The sequence below is a fragment of the Seriola dumerili genome, unplaced genomic scaffold, assembly GCF_002260705.1.
Source record: "Seriola dumerili isolate Sdu_G_001 unplaced genomic scaffold, Sdu_1.0 BDQW01001299.1, whole genome shotgun sequence".
Classification (NCBI taxonomy): Eukaryota; Metazoa; Chordata; class Actinopteri; order Carangiformes; family Carangidae; genus Seriola; species Seriola dumerili.
The window spans coordinates 2965345-2982167 of NW_019175554.1; the positions used below are offsets into that span (position 1 = coordinate 2965345).

A 16823-nucleotide genomic window follows, 5' to 3' on the forward strand; every position below is an offset into this window, starting at 1 on the left:
TTTGCTGTAAGTAACAATATAAAGCTCAACTCATGTATTTAATGTAACATTCAAGAGATATACATTACATAAACTATAACCATAAACCTGACTTGTCAGAAAGTAATTCATTATTTAATTTCAATCTGAATTATGTAGAAGATGACATAATTCAAACTGTCATTAACACAGCGCAGACCATCACTGCACTCACTGTATCCTCACAAGGTTGGAAACAGCTCCCCGAAGTAATGTGGTTGTCAGTATTAATCACTACTTCCTTGACCTGATCATTGGCATCATCAAATGTTCAATTTCTGTGCGTTTCTGTTGCTTCTAACACTGCAGCTGCTGGAATTCATGCTTGCCAAGACATGAGCCTCAATTTATTTGTGCCTTTGTGTATGCGAGCTGCATATTGACTGGGTGTTGGATGCTTTCCCATGGCAGTCCCCAGGAATGTCATGAGGAGGACTGTGCAACCAGCACAGCTAGTTACCATTCTCAGCAGCTCACACTATAAAGGCTGCATGTTGCAGGGAATGTTTTTATGTGTTACAGGACTGTACGTGGCATTGCAGAGACATCTTAGCATTAATGTATAGGAATAATCACACGTTAGACCTGCTATTCTACTCGGAGTTTAGATGTCATTTAAAAGCGTGACCTTTTCGTTGTGTTTTTGACTTGGGTTCATTGAATGAAATAATGGCTATTAACATATCATGGCCAAGTCTTTTGTGTTCTTCTGTTGTGAACACAGTTTCAAGGCATTACTTAAAAAGGATAAAACATGTACACAAGTATTCAGCTGATTGATGCTGTTATTGTAAACTGCTGTACTCTATTCATCTAGCAAATGTGTTTTGGAGTAATTTCTGTTCTGCATTACTGCACACGGAAAGTTCAATTTTTCCAGTTGACCCTGGCAGTCAACCGTCCGTGCATGTTGTTACTATTCATAAAAAAGAAATATGAAGTGAATACATTAAATATGCACCAAAAAATCAATACTCACACTCTGTTGCAGTGAGTGAAGGGAGCAGACACCTCCATCGCTCACATGCACTGCTCCACTCCCACTTGCCACTACCAGTCTATATTAGACAGCGAGATGGAGCGAGCGACTAACAAAGGAGGAAAGAAGAGAGGGAGGGAACAAATGAGAGGCCAGACTTGGATGAAGAGAAAGAAAAAAGAAATAGGAGAAAAATGGCCAGGTGGTCAAAAGAGAAATGATGAGTCAGCGTGAAGAACGAATCAGGAGAAAGAGAGAGAAAGATAGAGCGGGTAGTCAGGGCATCACAGTGTTTCCACTTGCCACCATTAGTGTATGACCTGCTATAATATGGATCTCATGCATCACAAACCCTGTTCTGTGATTGGTTAAGGAGGCAGGCTTCAGCTTGAGATCTACCATTAGCTAATTAGCTCATAAACTCAGCTAGTTGACCAGGAAATGCAGTCAGCCATTTAGAGAACGGACCAGCTTGATGTGCATCTTAAGAATTGCACTGTGTAGCTGAGCAGTGAGTAGATAAAAGACATTACGATCTGATTCATTATCACAGTCTTTAGTGTAATATTACAGATTACTGAACGTGAAAAGCAGTCCTACCCAGTGTTAACCCTGTCTGCCGCACACTCTGTTTATATACAACTGGATTGCATTCATTCACAACTAGCGTTGTAACTAGTCTAACCAACAGTCCAATAAAAGCATTAAAAACCACATCATAAAACCACAGTGAAAGTCAGTCACTATTCATATTTGCTAAGCTACTACCAGGGTCATTTTGGATTTTTTTTTTCCTTAAAATCACAAAATAACAATATTGCTGACAATTATTCCAGAAAGATGTGGACTTGGACAGCAGAGACCATTATTTGTGTCCCGCGTCCATTGTGTTGTTCTGTGTAAAGTGCTAAGATAACTTGTTACGGTTCGGTAAAGAGTGTGGTTTGAGTTAAATTTTGCAAAAGTCAACATCAACTTGAAGCGCAGGATGCATTGATGTCATCAATATTTAAAACTACAATATATAACTTTTTTTTAGTTGAAATATGGATCTGACTCAGACTAATTGAGCAGCCTGGCAGCAGTGCAGAGATTCCCTTCAAAAGTTTTTGAGCAAGCCTCGCCCTTCTAACCAATCAGTAGGCGTGTAACCGAGCTGGGAGTGGGAGGAGGGGGAGAAGTGGAGTGGTTTTGCTTTCGAGTTTCATGCTAGCACTACCTTGATTTCGTAGATCTTGTGGGACCAAGTGGTTTCAGAGGCCTTATGTAACCTTAAAAACGTTAATTGTGCTTCAGTTGCTGAGATCAGGTGTTGTAGGGAAAACACAGAATATTTTGCTGATTCCTTCAGTACAAACATTTTGCATGCCCAGTGAACAGTTTTCAGATTACTTCAATGAGATTGAATTACAAATTGTACATTTCTTACTGTAAATTATTGACATTGCATTAGGTTTACAAAGATGACACATTTGTCCAACTGTCCACAACATTACTGTACAGTGGAGAAGCTGGGGGTACGAGCACAACCCACAAACCCATGCTCTCCCCCACGTAAAGCCACCCCATACATTTTAGTAGAATATGAAATTTTATAGAAGAGCAGGTTGGAAAATTCGTAGTAATTCATAGTAAAGTGTGTGTCTCTGGTGTAGACGAAGTCCTGAAAGGAAGGAAAATGATATGGCATGGGGCAGAGTTACCTCCTGAACCAAGCCAAAACAAAACTAATGGTATGCAAATGATATGCACAGTAATGGTATTCAACAGCTCCAGGCAGCACAGTAATTTTGCTCTTTTATATCTATCTATAACTATATGTGTGTGTGTATATAAGTACGTGTGTGTGTGTGTGTGTGTGTATATATATATATATATATATATATATATATATATATAACATACACTGATACTGGGAGCTTGGATATACAAATATACAGTGAGTGCAATATACCTAGCAGAGAGATTTTAATTAGTGTGTGTGTGTGTTTGTGTAAAAATATACGCAAGCAGAGGTTTCTCCCCTCAACCATCTCTCATGACGCTGACCTTCAAGAGCAAATCGGACAAGGGAAAGAAGGGGAATCGATTTTACATTTCATTCACACACACGCATGCACACACATTAATCAAAAAGCAAGTGAGCCTGTATGTGCACAAACAGCCCCGTGGTGCACGCCATCATTCATTTTGTGCACACGCATAATCAAACATGAAAATTCACAAACGTGTTGCCTGTAACTCCTCATCAGCGCACACACTTTGCACACAAAACACACACGGAGAAGACAAAGCTACATGAAATGCTTTATAAGATGCGGTGATGTCGGGGAAGAGCTGATTGGCTGCTTCTGTAAACAGACATTGCTGCCCGGGGGTGAAGCAGCATGTTTGCTCTCTCTCTGTCACATCTCAACAGACACACACACACACACACACACACACACACAAACACAAACTCACGTTGCCAGAGTTATTGTTACCCCATTCATTATCGGCCTTTGCTGACCAGGCTCCTGTAAAACATGCTATCGTGGCTATTTGAAGCCTCTGTGAGAGCTGTTCCTAATTATGTATCAGGACTCGCCTGACTCTTAAGTCTCTAAAGCTGGGACGTGTAATCATCCAAGACACACAAGCTGTGATCGCACATCACACAGTGTAATCAGCTTGAGGTTGAAAGCCAGCCTGCTTTGTTTTAAAAGTGATGATGATGATGTCAAAAACGTAATTCTTCCTTGTGGTGAATGAAGGTATGAGTGAATTTTACTCGTTCTCTCTTGAATCATTTAGAAACCTCTGTTTACATTTGTGTGAAAAGAGTTAAATTTATATAGTGAAGAAGAGAACATGTGTGTGAGCGCTGTGGTGTGTTTGATAATTAATGGCCGACATCTGAAGGAACAGGCTACCACACAAACCTGAACATTTTGTAGCAGAATCCTTTCAAAGGTTCTTTTTTCCTTTCTTTTCTTCTTTTTTCGTTTTTTTTTTTTTTTTTTTTTTTTTTTTTTTTTTTTTTTTTTTTTTTTTTTTTTTTTTTTTTTTTTCTTTCGTCTTTCACCAAGACCTGCCTTTCTTGTTTGCGGCCCCTCTCTGTGCCCCACATCCCCCTTCCTGCCCCCATTACAGAGAGCTGGGGCCTGGGCATTGGCCTTGAACTATGACCCCGCCTGTAATCAGTCATATCCCTGGGCCCTTCCCTCCTCTCAGGCCACAGACAGCTCATTGCTCCTCCCCTCCCTCTTCCCCACCTCTTCCTCCTGGTCTCTCTTTTGTCCCCATATTTTTTTTCCCCCTTTCCCTCTTGCTGGATCCAGAATGGCCATGCTGGCTTTTGATGGGGTGCTGCTCAGAGACAACAGAGAGTAAACACAGCCTCAGCAGCTGAACAACAGACCCAAAGCCCCACTGTCAGCCACTCCCCTGGCCCACGGCCTTATCCATCAATCTGTGAAATGACCTTGAACTGATGAGTAAATGATGGTGTCAACCTGTCAGCACAAGACAGCTCGGCTTTGGAGCTCATGTAAGACAAGCAAACAGCCCAAATTCAGGCCATATACCTCCAAAATCTCTTCCTCTCTCTCACTCAGACTTTATATCCTTCTTTTTCCCTCACACATTGCATGAATCTTTGCTCTGCTCTGCTGCTGCATATTAATGTATATCGATCTATTTTAAAATTCTAGACTGAGCTATCTGATCGAAAAGTCTTTAAAAAAGACTAAAAGTGAGGTTCCTTGTACGGCATGTCATTTTGTAATTTTCTTGACTGAGAATTTTGCATATTAATCTTTGACCTCTAGAAATGCGTCTTGACAAAGAATTTTATAAAAACAGTAATCTTCTTTGCAAACTCCTCAAGTTTTCATTAAATAAAAAAATTATTGCTAGACAATCCAAAAGATTTTCCTGTATAAATATATGTTTTGTTCCTCTCGGCCTCTTCATTTTAAACCGAGTCTCCTAAAACATTGCAGCCTCTGTCAGGTCTTTCCTGAGAAATATCCTGGTACAGGAAGGAATGTGGTTCACGTTTCCAGCTGCAGCTGAGTGCAGAAGAGTAACACCTACTTCAAACAGCTCTCCTCATTTTCTAAATGATTTATCAAATCATGTTCTAGAGATGATGCCAAAGTGAAACTAAAACACAGAATCTTACAGACTACAACTTTAAATTAAGTCATAACCAAAAAGAATTAAATGCTCTTCATCGCAAAATTTAGGGGGAAAAAAATACTTAAATGCTGCAATCATTAATAACCTGTGGTCATTTGCCAAAAGATACAAAGAAAATATGCATGAATATTTATTTATACAAGCACATTTAGCACATTAAACTCTTTTATACTCTAAAATGTTGAGACCACTAAAGCTTTCATCCTGGAAGTTGGAAAGGAAGTTTTGACAGCAGGTGTGGAATTTCATAAGCTACACATCAGCAGCATCGGTTCACGTGTGTGCGGCTTTGTGTGTGTACTGTATGTGTTTGCGTTCATGCATGTGTGTGTGAATGTGCCTATATGCGGTTGGACGATACTGTGCCTCCAGAAACAAGCAGCGTCTTGTGGAATTTCCCTGCCTTTCCCTCAAGGCCCATCCAGGCCCGGTGGCATCGGGTGCTAGTGCGTCCCCAGGGGCCTCTTTGCTGCGTCTGTGGCGTCTGGTCAGGCTGTCTGTCTGCAAACACTCCATCTATCGCTGATATGAAAGGCTGCCAGAAATGTGATGGTTGAGTAGCGAGCTGAGCGCTGGCGACTGCTGCCACCTCCAGGGTCAGAGGTGAGATTGACTCAGAGAGGGTGAAATACAGAGGGCCTCTTTGACCTGATAATTATCCAGATTGAATCCACCTGGTAGACCGGACAGAATAATGACTCTTCCACCTCACAGCCTATTCTGACCCAGTTTAGAGTCATACAGTAATTGTATCCAAGCACATCAATTTTGAAAAGGAAATGAAATGATTCACTCCTCCATACTGCCCGCTGACCCAGAAGAGCACTCCCCTGTCCTTACAAATCCATCCTTACAAACCTCGCCGAGGCTGGTATGAGGTCAGCTCTGTCTGTCGTGAACTGAAATGCCACTTTCCTCATGTCCCATTTCACAGGTCCAGAAGGTGTCCAATGACAGACAAAGGGCTGATACGTTGTTCTTTCAATAAATTGCATGCTTTTCCTCACGGGATCGTCCTGGCATTTCTTAATAAATCCTGATTTAATACACTGCGGGTCCAACCCGTCTGTCAAAGAAAGATGAGAATCTGCTCAACAGGTTCTTACGAACTGCAAATGACAGATTAGCGGGATGCTGCGGGATATGTTGAACTCCCGTGGCATTCAATCCTACTGTTTCAACGTGAAGCACAGCATGAGAACCAGAAGCCAGACGGTTTTTCTTCCCTTTATGTGGAAAACGCTTGTAATCTCTTAAAATGCCATGACCAAGGGCTACGCCATCTTAAACAGTGAGAAAATGGACAAAGCTACAACTCAAGCCATTCCATATTCCGAAGGTATTTTTTTGTTTGTTGGTTGTCAGTTTTCCCCAGCACACATTACACCTTAAATACAACAGAAATGGCCTTGGCATGAAAACGGCATGAAGAATTGTTTTGCGCCACAGGGCCTCATTTCCATAGTATGTTAAATGTTTTGTTTTTCCTTTTTGCTGTACGACAAATGCAGAAGAGTGGGTTATGTATTCTCATCTAATAACACCTACTCAACATACATACACACGCACACACTTACTTATATTTCTTCTATAGCAGGTGGGAGGGAAGACGAAGAAGCAGATATAGAAAGATGGGGACAAAGAGCAGAGTGGTTGAGGTACGATAGAGAGGAGCGATGGCTAGAACAGAAAGAATAGAGTGAAGGCACTGAGAAAAATGATTTACTGTGTGTGTGGGAGGTTGTGTGTGTGTGCACAGGTATGTAACTACATATGTGTGCATAGACAGATGAAATGTTTTACTGATACAGGCAAATTACATTTTGGAAACAGATTTATCTACTCCAATGGGATTTCAAGAAGAAGACGAATCAGTTTGATAGTATGTGCTTTGCATGAGCAAGGATCCCCTATACAGTGCAGTGCTGCTGCAGTCTGTAGGATTTGGTGTGTTTCTTTCACTCAGTCAAACACACACAGTTGAACTCAGCACCATGCGATGCTGACATACTGTCACTTTCATCTTTGTTGTATGTAGTCCCTACCTGAGGTATGAAGTATCTACAGTTAATGAATTTATTCAAGTACAGATATGTTACTTCTGGGACACTTCATAGTTTTAGTAAAAAAAAAAAAAAAACATTGTATTTTTTACTCCTCGACATCTGATGGTTACAGTCACGAGTTACTTTGCAAATGATTAAAAAAAATGTTGATGCTCTACCAGCAGTGGAGACTCTGAACTCTATCGGTACAAGCTAATCCTTCCTACAGATTTACACTTATACAAATTTGTTTTTCAACAGTCTGTCTTTATATTTCAACTAATGCACACTAACACAAGTGTGTAACATCTCTGAATCGGTCTGGAGTGAATTTGTTTTTCCTTTTTAATTGGTTGCCAAATTCTTGTGAGTCTGGACTATTTGATGTAAACTGCCATAACTCTTGAACACACATATCACCTGTGAGCGACCCCGTAATGTTAGATGGCTTTTCTGTCATTGGTGGCGCAACCTAGTAAATCGAAATGGTCATACTTCAAACCCAATATTCCCCAACAGCATTTGGATAACCTCCAAAAATCATGGCCACCATCAGCAAACCAGCTTGGTTGTCTGTTGTGTGTATTTTGCGGCAGATATGGATCCAGGTGTAGATTTAAAAACTTGTTCTGTTCTGCTACATGTTCTGTCATTGTGCAGCCTTGGTGATGGCATGCACTGTATAAAGTGTTGTGGAGGCAGTTCAAAGTATGAAACTATTATTATCATTATTATTATTATTAAACTGTGCAACAATGATGTCAGACTGTGACTCAAGTAGTTATTTTTACTACAATGGTACATTTGACTGAAAATACTTTTTTTGAAGAAAAGAATTGCTTTTAATGAACTATTCAACAGGAGAATTGACTTTTTGAATTTGGCCTTTAGATGTCTCACATACAGTCCTTCACCATAAACTCATATCCATGTGGGTGTCAAAGAAACTAAACCTCCCCGTTTTCTTCCTTTTCTTTCCTTCCTGTTCCACTTCTTCTCTCCTGCTCTCACAGCACACTGACGATCTATGGCATTAGCCAGAATGATGAAGCTATCTACCAGTGTATCGCTGAGAACAGCGCTGGCTCCACACAGGCCAGTGCGCGCCTTACGGTGCTCTGGGCTGATGGACTGCCTGGTATGCCAACCCATGTGCAGGCTGAGGCCCTCTCACCCACCACCATCCAGGTATCCTGGAGGGAGCCCGATCAGAACACCCAGGACGTCATTGGTTATGTGCTCCACATCCGCAGGACCTCAGGTGAGGCTGCACTGAAGATGCAAACAACTAATGACATAAAAATAAGTTACAATAACATCAAGTTCTAAAATAAATAATAAATAAAGCATTGACACAAGAAATCAGTTTCAAATGTCACGTTGGCTGAGATGAGGAGAGGCCAAAGAGAGGCAAATAAAAACTTCTACAGAGAGCTTAGGTCTGGCCAGTGGCATTACAGAATGAATGGTTTCAAGCCAAAAGACCTTTTTACTGAAAATTTTAAATAAATAAATAAATCAAGTTGTGGCTAAAGCTTAATATTTATATGGTTCAATCTGCAAATTTAACATCTGTAAATTTTTCCACCCACAGTAACTACAAACTAGCATTTATGTGAATATTCTGCATTTTAAAAAATATGAATACGCTGTTATACTGATGAAGATAGACAGCACTGACATTGTCATCGAGGGGCCTGTTTCACAAAAGCGTTTAGCCGCGTACATGCAGATCACAAATGGTGTCAGCAGCACGTTTCCAAATGATTGTCACTGGCAAACTGCAGATACATTTGTGAGTCCTGCGTTCCTTTCATTAAGTTTGACACCCTTGGTAAGTGTATGGGTGTGAATGTGTGTGATTCTGTGTATGGCGAGAGTCTTATAGCGCCAGCTACTGTTCTCCTCAGTAGTTCTGTCAGATGGATAATTAAGGGCCTCGAGGGCCAACCAATAGGATCTGCTGTAATTACCCTTCCAAGATTGCATGGCCCAGTTGATGAAGGGCTGAAGGTAGATAGTAGTTATGGCTGGATGTCTCTGGATTAAGAGCAATAAAATGCTTTAACACATCCTCTGTAACTCCCACTTTTACCCCTGCTGTCCTTACTCCACCCCTGCAATTCAGCCAACCATCATCATTCAGGCTCCCAGGGCCAAACTGGATTAGCTATTACCTAACAGAGCTGCTCTGATAACACCAGTGAAATGGGCAATAACCATAAAATGATGACAAACAGATTGTATCTATTGTTTCCTCTCTTGATCTTATTTTAATGCCTGCTCCTCCTCCATCCCTGTTTTCTTTTCCCATTTGTCTGTCTTTCCTCTTTTCTGTCTCTTGCTCTTTTCAACCCTGGCCTCCTCTTTCTGTTACTCCACTCCTCCTCCTCTTCCTCTTCCATCATTCTGCTTCAGACCCAGTGGAGATGGAGTATGAGGAGGCTGTCAGTAAGGTGACGCTGCAGCAGATCATCAGGGACCTTGAGCCCTCCACCAGTTACACCTTCTACGTCAAGGCATACACATCCCACGGGGCCAGCAATCCATCGGAGAATGTCACTGAGTGCACTCATGGGGAGGGTGAGTTGGGAGCAGAACACTCACCCACAAAGCATATCGTCGACCAATAACAAACGCGGTCTGCAAAAGAGCTGCATGTCCGTTGTGCTTGATTAGAGTTAAAATACACAAGATTTCGAGGTAGTAAATGACCGAACATCCATAAAAGGTGGATCAGAAATTGTTTTGGAGCATGATATCATTTGATTAGGCTGAATTTGGCTAGTTTTGAAACTGATTACAAAGATTGTAAAATAATGCAAATTTTTACTTATGACACACCTGATTAAATCCGTAATAACCACCAAAGTTAGATTCCCTTTGATTCCTTATGTCAGGTATGGTGAAACATCGTTAGAAATAAAAGAAAGAAATTCCCTTTTAAAGATTCCTTCCAGTAGATGCTACTGCACAAGGTGTTGTAGTGGACGTACCTGGCCTGGCATCAGTCACAAGCCATTAAAGAAGTTCATTGTAAGGACATGCAGAGTGACAGATCCAAAATTGACACTTTGTTACTCTTCCCACCATCAAACTATCAAATTGATAGGAAACAGGGACACAAACAGACCATGTTTTTAGCATGTCAGAGAGATGAACAACCAGATCTCAGGTGGGAAGGTCGGCTCCAGAGCATCAACGAAGGGCCCCCAAATAACAGTTGTAACAATAAGACTCTGCCTATTGATATTTGATTGTTTCTTATATAGGATTATCACTAAGGTGTGATTCCTGGTTTCTCTGTGCCATGCATGAATACACACACACACACACACATACACACACCCACACACACACACCCACACACACACACCCACACACACACACCCACACACACACACCCACACACACACACCCACACACACACACCCACACACACACACCCACACACACACACCCACACACACACACCCACACACACACACCCACACACACACACCCACACACACACACCCACACCCACACACCAGCCTCCCTTCCTCTGTCCCTCTTAGATAACTGAGTCATAAACTACAATCCACATAGTAATGACCAGCAGGACACTTTTCTCAGACACAGATCTGACGAAGAATATGAAATTAAATATCTAACTGTTCTGTAACTTGTGTGATCTTTCTATGTAGTAAGTCAATCCCAAATTTCTATCCTATAGAATGGTTGAAATGTAACATGTAGACTTTAAGACAATGTCCTTCATGTGACCATACTGTCAGCATTCTTCACACGAGGTAACACTCACTACATGACATCCAGGATGTCCATATTATTATTATTATTACAGTCAAAGAACTGCTGTGTAATCCACATTTATAGACTATTAGCTTTAGGAATGTTTATTATGTGTTTGATCAGTTAATCAGCATTATGATTAATTCCAGGTTTTGAAGGATGTAATATGAAATCCACACTTGTATTATTCCTGTCTGTCATTATTAGTGCCATTAGGTTTGTACGTTGTTTCATTTAATGTTTTATGGTCATGGTGGAAAATGGATGTGTGAGTTTATAGGTAAACTCTAGAATTAAACAATTCAAAAGTTCAGTGGAAAATTACTCTCTTCTCCAAGTTGAAACACAGGAGAAGACGGATGACGCCCCTGAAACGTGCGCCAGCCCCTAGGGGATAAAACGGTCGTGATCAATTCACACATTGCTCTAAGTCATTGGCTCTAAGTCATTGCTCTTCATCATCGGTTCTTAGCTCCTTGCTCTTAACTCTAAGCTCTTAGCCATGGCTTTTAGCCATTTTGCACTTTCTCCTTTATCGCTTGTCCGCGTTCTGTGTTCTTTCTTTGCCATGTGCTCCCAGTAACTTTTTCTTTGTCTAGTGCGATCTTTCATTTTTATAAGCCAAGTCAAACCAACTGAACCAAAACAGCAGAATAATTTTGGTAACTTTTAATTATTATCACATTTTTATTTTTAAAGATTTTTGACAGGTTTAGAGTCATCTGGTCTACGCCAGTCTCCTCTAAAGTTATCCAGCAAAAGTGAAGTGCATTAGATTTTAATTCGCATCAACCCGCAAGAGACGCCGGCAGATAACATGTCTGACCACGAAGCCTGCAGAGAAGCTGACAAGAAATCAAGAGAGCCCAGTCTCCTCCAAACTCCACCAGAGCTGAACCGGTGAGACACCGACAAAATCTGTCACCATGACAACGGGACTCGGCCTCCAGGAAAATCCACCTAGATCCCGTGTCTCCAGGGTTACAAAAGTAACCTCAGCCACCTGGGTTCCAGCCGGTCTTAACCTTCTGCTCATGACTGGGTTGATGTCCGAATATATCAATATTTAACCATCAAATCTCATTCATAGTAGTGATCATTAGTTTTATAGCCATAGTGTACAGCCATAACATATTCTCTCCCACCATTGCCAAATCATAACACTTCATTTTATTATTATTTTCATCTTGATGAACATTACACCTTGCATTTACTCTGTCGATAGTAGTCTAGTTAATAAACTCCTTTATTTACACTCAGTCGTTGTCCTGTTGTATTCTTTTGAAGTAGAGACTGGAGATCCATTGAATCGAGAAGTCATGGCTTCTGATATGAGGTTGATCACATTAATCAATGAAGTAATTCATTGGACTGGTGCTCCCTTTCGACGAGAAGAGAATTCAAAATTGTGGTGTTCACGCTACAGTGTCTTCATTCACACTCCAACAATACCAAATAAAAGTGTCCCCATCACAGTAACTGTTAGGTGCTTCTGTCATGTTGTTGTGCCACTTTGGTTGACAGTCTGTGTTGTGTTGCAGTGCCAGCACCGCCCTCCGTCTACACCAAGGTGGTGAACAGCAGTGTTGTGCAAGCAACGTGGGAGCCTTCCTCTAAAATGGGCCAACATCAAGGCTTCAGGCTGTATTACAGAAGAGCCCACACACCTCTCTTTACTGGTCCCATCACCTTCCCTCACAACGTCACCCAGTACAACATCGCTCAGCTGGGTGAGATTGCAACCATTTCTTTTTCTTTCTTTTTTTTAATTGGCTGAGCTGTTTCTATAATCTTAATCGACATTGTAATCTTATTAAAGTAACCACATTTCATTCTGTAATCTGGGCCCATAAACAAGCATCTCAGAGTCACTCCTTAGAAGTGTGCTGAATATTAATATGGGATTAAAAAACTCCTACATCAGAGAAGGACGAGAGTTATTTATGGAGCTTCTGACACTTAATTTCAGAGAGGAAAATAGTTTATTTCCTACAGTAAATAGTGGCAGAAACAGGGTTAACAAAGTATCCCCCACTGAGATGCTTACTAATTTTTAATTCGTTTTTTTTTTTCTGCGCTTCATTCATCATCTGAAAATCTCTCCGTGTCTTTTTTTCCAGATCCTGCACTGGTCTATGAAATAAAGCTACTTGCGTACAACCAACACGGAGATGGCAATGCCACTATTCGATTTGTTTCACTTCGGGAGGCGGTGGAGAAATCTGGTGATTTTCAAACACAAACCAAACACACAGCTGCACACTGTCCCACATCACCCCAGCACATCAAAGTTGTCATCTTTTATTTTAGCAAAGTCAAGTTGAGTGGTCACGCCTCAGACAGACAGTCCACTGTACAGTTCACTATACAATCCATCCTCACCTCATGACACGCCCTGGTTCATGCAGACTTTGGCGGTGGTTTGACTGTATTGTGTGCTGTGTCTCCTCAGTACTGGACACCCCATGTGATTGTGTCAAAGATGAACAGAGTAAAACATCCACTACAGGCATTATCATCGGCATTCACATCGGAGTCACCTGCATCATCTTCTGTGTGCTCTTCCTCGTCTTCAGCTACCGCGGCAGGTCAGTACAAACATGATGTGTAAATCACTGTCAGCAACAAGTGGAACCGCTGGAAATAACTTGCCAATAATTTTTGTTGAGGTTCAGTTTCGCCCCATAATGCGTATGCAGCAGACAAGTGTTATATATATGCGTGTGTGTGTGTGTGTGTGTGTGTGTGTGTGTGTGTGTGTGTGTGTGTGTGTACCGGTGTAATCCCCAGGTTAATGATCTGTAAGACGGTTCAGGCCACCCCCCAGGCAGGGCACAGTGCAGTGCTCGAATCCTCATCCTCTTCCCAGGGGGCCGCTGGGCTGAACGGGGCTGCCAGGAGAGAGATGGAGGTCAATGGCAGCGCAGCGGGGAATAAAGTGGTCGACAGCAACGAGCTGGAGAGACTTTTCACTCAGCCCAACACACAAGACTCATGCATGGTGAGTACTGATAGTGAGAGCACTGGTTCAGGATAAAGGAAAGACCGTTTTAATCCAGTCACTGTTGAATGTGAGATGTTTTATACACAAACACAAGAATATGACCTAAAGCTTTGTGTCTCTGGTTAAGAATGACTGCAGCTTCTAACAGTCGCCACTCAACAGAGGAAAAATCAAAGCTAGAATGGTCATTATTAATTTAGTTTATTTATTATTACTAAAATAATTAGGCAAAATTATTCCCAACAAACTGGACAGTAGAAAACAATACAACACAATAAAATAGGACGAAAATATTTTCTACAGACCGTTAAGTTGTAGGCTGAAGCTACAGTGGCAGATGCGTTTTTTTACTATACATATATTACAATGTGATAAAAGAATGAAAAATACACTGAGATAAAGCAGTAAGGGAGTTCACAGAATAAACTATTGCTCTTTACATAAACAAAGAAGTGGGGAATCCTGGTGGTCTATGTTGGGAAACCTGTCATCTAGCTGCAGATTTCTGGCCTTTGTTGTATGTCATCCCCCTCATCACATTTCCTGTCTATCTGTCAACATGGGCTAAAATGTCCAGTGAATTCATTAAATTCACTCTCTATCTAACTCTGTTTAATTACTATTGTCTGCATGTGTTTTCAGTCTGACTCCTACATGCTGAACAACACCCAGCTGTCTACGATACCACTGGACAAGTTCGCGATGGAGCGGGACACAGAGACACAGTTCCAGGAGCCTCCTCCAGCAGCAGCGGGTCACCACGACCAAGGCTAATCATGTATGAAGGCTAATTCACACGACACTGTCCACAGTGTCCACTTAGACTCTTCTCTCACTCAGGTTGACAAGTGTTTCTTTTCAAAGTATTTTTTTTTCCTTTTGTGCAAAGATTTTTTTTTTTATTGGTAAATTAATAAGTTCTAGAGGATCTAGGACTGTGTATCGGAGTGTTTTTGGCCTTGATTTGGAGAGCTCTCCTCTGATGGATGGCTGTTTCTAGCTAGGCCAGTTAAATGTTCTTTATTTTTACAGTTTTACATTTGTAGGGCTGTCACTTTAAAAGATAAATATATAAATAAATTTGGACAAACACATAATTTGTCCAAAGTAATATGAACATAAATTGGCCTCTTCATGAGCTCCTGGCGCAGCTCCAGATAAATCGATCAGAGCAGCTTTGTACACTAGTGTCCCCAGCCACTTCAGTTCCACTGAACTACTTCAAACCCCCTGTTGCAGTTATAGAAAGACAATTTTGGTTTCAAACAGTTAATTACAGTTGAAATATTAAATTTTTTCACACATAAAAAAAAAGATTTACGAATTTTAAACAAAAAGTGACAGCCCTAGTTCATGTATTCATTTTCTGGTGTTGGGCAGCACAGAATGGAGGCCCCAGAATGTCCTTGCTATACAATGATGATTTTATTTTTAAGTTTATATATATATATCTTTATCATCTATACGTCAAAGTGGTTATAAGTTATTGGTCTTATCTCTACTTTTCTGTGGATGTCAAAGACTTCTGTTGCCTGCTCTCACCTACCAATGATTCCACCTTCTCGCTCACAGAAGACCTCGGCCTTCTTCCAGGGATTCGATATATTCTGTCTCAGGACTTTGTTTCAGTGATATCAACATTTTTATGAGTTCTCAGCCTTCATACAGGCACTAGACTTGGCTGTGTGAACCTTACGATTCAACAAAAACCTACCTCAGCCGGAATGAATGTGTTGCGGGAAGCTTTTAGGGACTTTACCTTCCCCTGTGCTCACAATTACTTTACATGCGGAGGAACTGATTGGTTTTAAAATTACAAGATCAGGTGCCGCACTACCTCAGATGTCAAGAATCTCCTCTCTTCTCCTGCTTGTCGAAGCAAAACGAAAAAACGAGTATCCAACGTGAAGCACTTCCAAATGCTGAAGTTAATGTTCTACCTCAAGATAACAATGTTGATGTTGTCGCTGTTGTTGTTGTTGTTTGTCTGTTTATTGCATAATGAAAAACCCTCTTCCCGCCCCCTCTGTGAAACCCTCGCTTTCCTCTGTTGATGAATATGGTGTTTGTAGAGTTCAGTGTCAGTACCTCATGCAAGTTGACAGACTGATAACACTGTTGTATGAATTACAGTATTTTAGTAATATGTATGGAATATGTTGTTCCATTGTAAGCAATTTGTTTTGTTTTGTTTTAAAGATCATAATACCTTTTTTTTTTTTTTTTTCTAAACATAGTTGCTTCAGTTGAATGAAAAGACCATTAGAGATACACTGCGTTGTTAATGATTGTCAGGACTATTTACTGCTGACTGAGATGTGGCACATTATGTTCAATTGGATATGAGTCAAAATAATGTAATACACAGACATCATATGTGTTTAAAATTAGCTGTGTGCATGTGTAATTGTGTGTCGGTTTGTGTGCAGATATTTTATTGACTGAATGAATGTTTTCATACATATTATCATGTATGTTAAAAAAAAGAAAAGCTAAAAGATGAGCACAAGTCTTATCAAAATGTCCCAAAACATTATTCTACTGTTGTTTTTGTAATGACTTCAAGGAATAGTTTGACATTTTCTGAAATACGCCTGTTGTTGGCAGCTAGACGACACTGCTCTTGTGTCTCTTTGTTAATTATAAACCTATAGCCAGTAAGTGATTAGCCTAGCTTAGCATGTACAACATGTAACATGATAATTATTGAGCTTTAGAAGTGCTTGGAGACAGGTTTTTGAACAATGGACCAAGCTTTGCTTCAGTTCTTTATGCCAAGCTAAGCTGTTTGCCTCCCTTCATA

At 40.8% G+C, this 16823-nt stretch overlaps 1 protein-coding gene across 1 annotated transcript in view; it reads left to right on the plus strand.

Moving 5' to 3' along the window:
• igdcc3 (immunoglobulin superfamily DCC subclass member 3) overlaps nt 1–14794 on the plus strand; it is a 56923-nt gene extending 42129 nt beyond the window's left edge. Inside the window, exons 8-14 of the mRNA XM_022767798.1 lie at nt 8238–8485; nt 9643–9807; nt 12558–12746; nt 13137–13241; nt 13469–13604; nt 13807–14017; nt 14663–14794. Of these exons, the coding sequence (XP_022623519.1) occupies nt 8238–8485; nt 9643–9807; nt 12558–12746; nt 13137–13241; nt 13469–13604; nt 13807–14017; nt 14663–14794 (1186 nt within the window). The remainder of the gene's footprint in view (nt 1–8237; nt 8486–9642; nt 9808–12557; nt 12747–13136; nt 13242–13468; nt 13605–13806; nt 14018–14662) is intronic.
• The last annotated feature ends 2029 nt before the right edge of the window (nt 14795–16823 follow it).